Source organism: Limulus polyphemus, unplaced genomic scaffold (genome assembly GCF_000517525.1).
Source record: "Limulus polyphemus unplaced genomic scaffold, Limulus_polyphemus-2.1.2 Scaffold4443, whole genome shotgun sequence".
Taxonomy (NCBI): Eukaryota; Metazoa; Arthropoda; class Merostomata; order Xiphosura; family Limulidae; genus Limulus; species Limulus polyphemus.
In genome coordinates, this window is record NW_013670053.1 from 52,311 (window position 1) to 59,113 (window position 6,803).

Below are 6,803 nucleotides of genomic sequence, written 5' to 3' on the forward strand. Positions count from 1 at the left end.
ATATACACACATAGAATTTTCAATTCATGATAGTAAAAAATACATAGGTTTAAAAATAGTTGAGTCGCATTAAAGAAGTGATAAAACTTTAGTGCTTTTGACAGATCTATCTGTTAAAAGTGCTTGAGTTTTTAAATGTGATTATAGAATTTTTAATTTATTCAGCTTGAATGCATAAAAATGTGCAATCTTAAGTGTATCACTATAGTAATGAGAAAAGCCTAAAACTCTCACAGTATGAATGTATAGTGCTAAATTTTTAGTGTATATGTGTATATATATCTGTAATTTTGTAACCCATGAACTTCTTCAAGTTTGTACATTATGGTCTTTGGTTTAAACTATTATTTAAACCAAAGACCATAATTAATATTAACAGTTAGCAATGTAACTTTCTTACAATAAGTGCTTTCTGCTTAAGTTACATGTCACAAAAGAACAGTAAGTTCAAAATTGGAAATTGCCAATAATATTAACATCGGAAAATGCCAGCAATGTTAATGATAATACTAAAATGTTTGGGATGTACACTAAAAGGATGTAATAAGTAAAATCCAACACAACAGTGTTTCACTTGTTGCACTGTCATGCAAATAGTAACATCATATCAAATTTGAATTTGTAACATGGATTTAAAAATGTTTAGAAGAACATGCAAAGTAGTCTGATAAACATCAGCTTTGACCAGTAGGTAAAAATGTGACAACTGGCTTGTTGTTCATAGTGTCTTTATCAAACTCATGATAGTGTGTTGTGTGGCCAAAACAACCTGCAGGACACTGTGTGTGTTATTAACAGGAGTGACAGTTTAGTGATTTTTCACCTTCTGCAGCTCGGACTGTGGTAATCCAAACTGTCAAATATTTTCAGTGGATGTGCTACACTGGACCTTTCCTTCATCTACCAAATTTCAAGGCAATCTATTAAGAAATACATGAGATATAAAATCTCTGATTTTGATTGAAAGTATGGAAAATTTATTTGATAGAAAAACATACTTAACTTTTATGGAATTTTTCAAATTTGGTTCAAAATTTGATAAATCTTTACAACCAACAATTGGGAGTCAAATTTGCTCTCAATATAGCCACATGTACAAAGTTATTCAACAAAACCGCTCAATTTCTACCAAATGTTTTGTGCACGCTAATGCAAAAAGTCATGTGAGCTATTAGTTAAAGTTTTTACTACAGCTTCACCTAAGAGTAAAAGTGAACCATTTTTAGTTATTTCTCATTCAGGTTAATGACGGCTGATTTAGAGCAGCAAAACTATAGAATGAAAATGCGTGCAGATATCTAAGTATTGGTTAGGCCAAGCTAACTAGATTAGCAGTTTCTAGCTCAATTTTTCAAAAGAATCACACTGTGGATGGTTATTATTCATTAATCCTTTTTTGCTAACTAATAAATGAATATTTGCTGTAAAATTCTTATCAATGCTCTAAGTGTAGCTACCAATTTTGATTTTATTCCTTTTAGTCCCATGTTGAATCCTTTTTTGGCTGCACCTTTTTTCACACCTGATTAGATTTTATTAACACCTGAACTCATAGCAGCATAATACTTTTTGTCATGTGCTGTAAAAAATATACATTTGGTTTTATTAAACTTTGATTCACATGTTTAACTTCAGTGACCATCAGACAAATTGGTCAATTATTAGAGATTCAAGGAAGCTTAGTGAAAATGAAACAAAAATTGAAGTCGGGTATGTTTTTATTGCAATGAAATAGAAGGTATGCATCTAAACTATAAATCATTCAGAAAAAGTTTTAAAACTTTTGTGTGTGTGTGTGAATTAAATGCTTCATTTGGGGCATTTTTTTTAATGTAGGCTTTATTGTCATGTTGCACTTGCATCACACTTTCAAACTGCACATGGCAATAAACTTATAAATGTAGTAGTAATTTGTTATTATTCATTTTGATGCTACGTGTGTAGTAATGTTACCTGTGATATGCAGTTACTCCCAGATATCAATTGTCAACATTCCCGTGACATTTTTGTTAAAAATTTATAATAATTAGTTGGTTGTGGATGTGAAGTATTTATTTATGGAAATGTGTAATCATAAGTGTTTTAAACAATTTGAATATCTAGATAAGCATAAATTTTGTTTATAGTACAAGTTTGTTCCCTTGCCATCCTATCCATGTGATTATGAAGTGATTCAGAGCACCCTGTGGTCAAACCTACCTTTCTCTTGTAAGGTAAGTGTTTTCAGGAATCCTAGAGTATTGCTATGTATTTGATTGCAAAGAACCTTTCATGTTTCACAATTAGACATTCATAAGTACAGTGACAGTAAATGTACATGAATTATCATACAGTGAAAACATTTTGGCATATTTACTACTTTTGTTTCAAATTAACTCTCTCCCTATGGGTACCATTTGCTGTGCATGTCACAACCTTTTTAGAGAGTTACGTTCAAAATTGAATTAAACTACATTATTATCAATGATTATGAATAAACTTGGCATCAAAATGTAGTTAATAAATTAAGTTTTAATATTATACAAGTTTTAAGTTCTTAATTTTAGTGTCATTTCTATGGTTGACTCATCCTCAATAGAACGATTTGTACCTGCACATGTCACTACAGTGCATCTGAGATTCTAATGGGATGAGGCTAAGCCTGAGTCAATTGAAACCTATCAGAGCAGACTGAGGAAATGTTTAGATAATGTCATCCGGACTGAGCGAGGTAATTCATTGTAATCAGGTTAACTGTAAACGTCATGACGCATCAATAGAAGACTACCATGATAAGCTGGTTAAAGCCTGTATAGACTCTAGTTGAAATCTATACCACGTACTCGCAGTAACAAACTTTCTGTGACTGGCTGGAATGATGAGGTGAAACCCGTGCACAAAAATGCGTTCTTCTGGCATTTCATCTGGAACGAAATGGGAAGACCAAGAGTTGGGCTAATTGCCCAGATACGGAGGAGTACTCGTGTAGAGTATCATCATGCGGTAAAACGTGTCAAATCCCGAGCAGATCAGCTATCATCTCAGAAGATAACTGATACACTTGTGAACTGTCAGAACCGCGATTTATGGAAGGAGATGAAGAAGTGCAACAAAATTTCTAAACCTGTTTCTTCTACCGTTGATGGCGCTGCCGGCGAAAGAGAAATTGCCAATGTATTTGCTAGTAAGTATGAATGTCTGTATAACTGTGCCTCATACGAAGATGATGATATGGCTACCTTAGTATGGGAACTGGATAAGCAAATTCATCATCACTGCTGCAGTGACCAGTGTTATCACGGCCACTTTGTTACGACTGACCTAATTGATAATGCCGTGTCTCGCCTTAACTCCAGTAAGAGAGACGGTGATGGATGATGATCTACCAACTATATCAAACATGTAGGTCTGGTATTACATACACATCTAACCATTTTGTTTATGGTGATGATGCATCATAGTTACGTCCCTGGTGATATGTTGGCATCGACTATCATACCTATTCCAAAAAGTATGAGAAGATCGCTGAGTGATTCAGGTAATTATAGGGCCATTGCCTTAAATAGCCCATTAAGTAAACTTTTTGAGCTTGTAATATTAGAAATGAATGCTGAGTCACTGGTTACAACCAATCTGCAATTTGGTTTTAAGCAGAAATCGTTGACTACACAGTGTACTTTTGCTGTACAAGAGTAATTCAGTATTACTTAAATAATGACACGTCCGTGTTTTGCATGCTTTTGGATGCGAGTCAGGCTTTTGACCATCTCCAGTATATTAAACTGTTTGAACGATTACTTGAGAAAGGTTTATGTCCTTTAACATGTAGAGTACTGTTACTTATGCATACAGGACAGGTGGTGCGGCTTCACTGGGGAGAGATTCTTTCAGGTTTGATATCTGTGTCCAACAGTGTCAAGCAAGGCAGAATTCTATTGCCTGTGCTTTTTTCAATCTATGCTGATATGTTACTTACTGAGCTATGTAACTGTGGTGAGAGTTGCTACATTAACAGAACATTTGCATGAGCGATCGCTTACTCCGACTACATTATCCTTTTAGATCTGTCAAGAACTGGGTTATTGAATATGTTGGAAATTGCTGAACAAATAGGCAAGGACCATAACATTAAGTTCAAACCAGCGAAATGCCAGTTTTTGAAATTTAGGTGTCCTGCTTCAGTTAGTAATGATAATGTAGAACAGCCTATATTGTTCTGTGACATGATGGTTCCATTAAGCAAATTAGCTGTACACCTTGGTCATTACATCGGCTTTAATTACAATGTAAATTCCATTCAGAAAAGCTTGAATGAATTGTACCAGAGATGTAATTCGTTACTATCTAAATTTTCACTTTGTTCATATGATGTGTGATACATATTGTATGTGTTCATATGGATCTAATCTTTGGGATTTTGATCATAAAACAGTCGAAAGTTTTATTGTGCATGGTGGAAATGCATTCATTGCATTCTCATGGTGCCATATGACATTCACTGAATGGATTAACGAGATTCTCACTGTCCCTATCTTGGCTGTGATTTCGCTGAATAGTAAATAGTAGATGCAACTAAAAAGTAAGTATTACTTGACTATACAATATCTAATTTTAATATTATTTTATGTTGTAGTGGTGCTGTAGGTTGTTACTAAGTTCACAAACTAATAAAGTGAGCTGGTTCACCATAAGAGCAATGTGAACAAGTTGTAATGTGGAGGTATTTTTATTTTGGGTTTTTACATGCATTTACTACCATATTTCATGTGGTTTGAGAATAATTTGTTTTTTAATCTCTCACCCACATGTTGAAAGTAATGTTACACTTATGGAAAACTCATCAGCTACTAAGAAACACTTTTAAGCATTGTTTGGTTTTGAATTCATCTTGTGAAATTTGTGTCATTATTTCAAGATCTCATTGAATATAACTTTCAATTCTGGTCTGTGTTATATTAAATAAAGTATATTATATTAAATCATTTATATTAAATGACCAGATACTTAAGTAAAAGAAATATTGTTCTTATGAAATGAAAGATTAATAATCTTATTGTTTCTAACATAAAGGTGAAGTTATGTTTAGTTCTGGTTTCAGTTTTCTAATCAGTAAAGACTCCTTTATTCTTTATTGGATGAAGGAGTCTTTACTGATCAGGTAACTGAAAGCAAAACTCAACAAATACTCTGTTCAAAGAATTATTACTGTTGAAATAATATACTAATACATTAATTGTCTGACTGTCTAATTTCCAGGTTTGACTTGGTAGGTTTCATAATGACCTTACACTTTGACCTTCAACTGCTAAAGGGATATTTTGTCATTATAAACAGAGTATCTGATAAAGAATTAGCATCTTATGACATCCTAATATTACAGATAAGGGATTCTTTTTTAAAAAAATTCCTTTCTTAAAATGTTTTTAAAATGCATTGCAACATGTCACAATCATAAATCATAGTTTTCATTATGAATTAAAGCTATGGTTTTCATGCAAATGAAAGCTTGTATGTTACACCACATGTTTAATTCTGATTGAAATTTTCATTATCATGGGTCACATGGTCTACTAAAAACACTATGAGGCAAAACCTGAAAACAGTGGATTCAAGAAGTGAGCAGAAACAAAGCAAAAGCTTGTTGTATCCTGTGTGACAAAACTTTTGATGTAAATAAGTTTCAAAACTATAAATACTATGCAAATGGTGACAAGTACAAATTGCATGAGAAAATGAAGACTAATAACTTGCTAAAATGTTTATTGTTTTTTGAAATAGTTTTTGTGTGAAAAAAACCTTGATTTCTGTTAGTTTTGATCTGCAAAAAGGTATTAAAAATATTTTTGCAGTGACTGTATGAATGATAATCCGTGGTTAGAAAAAACTAAGTTTGTGTATTTTTAATGTGACAATTACTAATGTGTATTGAACTAAACAGTTGTAGGGAGAATACTTTGCTGCAAAATTTAAGTATGTATCTGTTCAATTACCTCTGGTACCTACTTTCATCTAGTAACCACAACATATTCCATGTTTTATAGTTAGATGGGTTGCTTTTCTATCATAAGAGAACTCATTACACTGCTGGTGTAACTCCTCTTGTTGGGTGGCTGAAGCCATACATGTTGCCAGAAATGATGCAGATTCCTGTGCCAGAAACTCTTACCTTTGATAAGCCACCTACTTATGTTTCTATGGAACAACATCTACCAAAAGCTTTCAAGGAACATAGGGAAAGAAAAAATATTGAACAACAAGAAAAAGCTGAAGAAAAAATATCAATTCAGGTATGTGAACTTAGAATGTTTATGTTCTATAAATGTTCATTATATATTAAAAAACATACATTTTTTTTTGTTGCTCTCAATGTAGTACTTCTGTATAGTGATTGTATAAAGTGAAATACAGTTACTTGTATACTATACAGTTTCAGTGTAGAAAGTAAATACTCCAGCATAAAGTCTGAAACTTATTATGATTTAAGCTGCTTTATGTTGTGGGTGGGGTGCCACTGTGTTTGATTTATTACATGAGCAATATCTTAATAAATTGAGAGATAAGAGGTTCTTATTTTATATTCTAGCTTGTCAATATAACTAATTTGAGTTTCTAATTCATTCAAAACTATATACTTTGTATTTTGACTTCACAAACATCTAATTTGAATCAGTGCTGCATTCAATATACCACGTGACATACAAAAATCAATGTTTATCTGTTTTTTTAATATTTGCTTTTAAATTAAGAAATTGAGTAATATATATATAGAACTAAAATTTGATTATAATGTACAGTTTGATACCAAACTTATTGACATAAATTCA

The 6,803-nt window shown here is 32.4% G+C and overlaps 1 protein-coding gene across 2 annotated transcripts in view; it reads left to right on the forward strand.

Moving 5' to 3' along the window:
- LOC106471157 (snurportin-1-like) overlaps positions 1–6,803 on the forward strand; it is a 45,641-nt gene that overhangs the window by 24,541 nt on the left and 14,297 nt on the right. For both annotated transcript variants that reach the window (XM_013931746.2, XM_022399768.1), the window contains exons 8-9: positions 2,127–2,213; positions 6,021–6,266. In XM_013931746.2, coding sequence (XP_013787200.1) covers positions 2,127–2,213; positions 6,021–6,266 — 333 coding nt within the window. The remainder of the gene's footprint in view (positions 1–2,126; positions 2,214–6,020; positions 6,267–6,803) is intronic.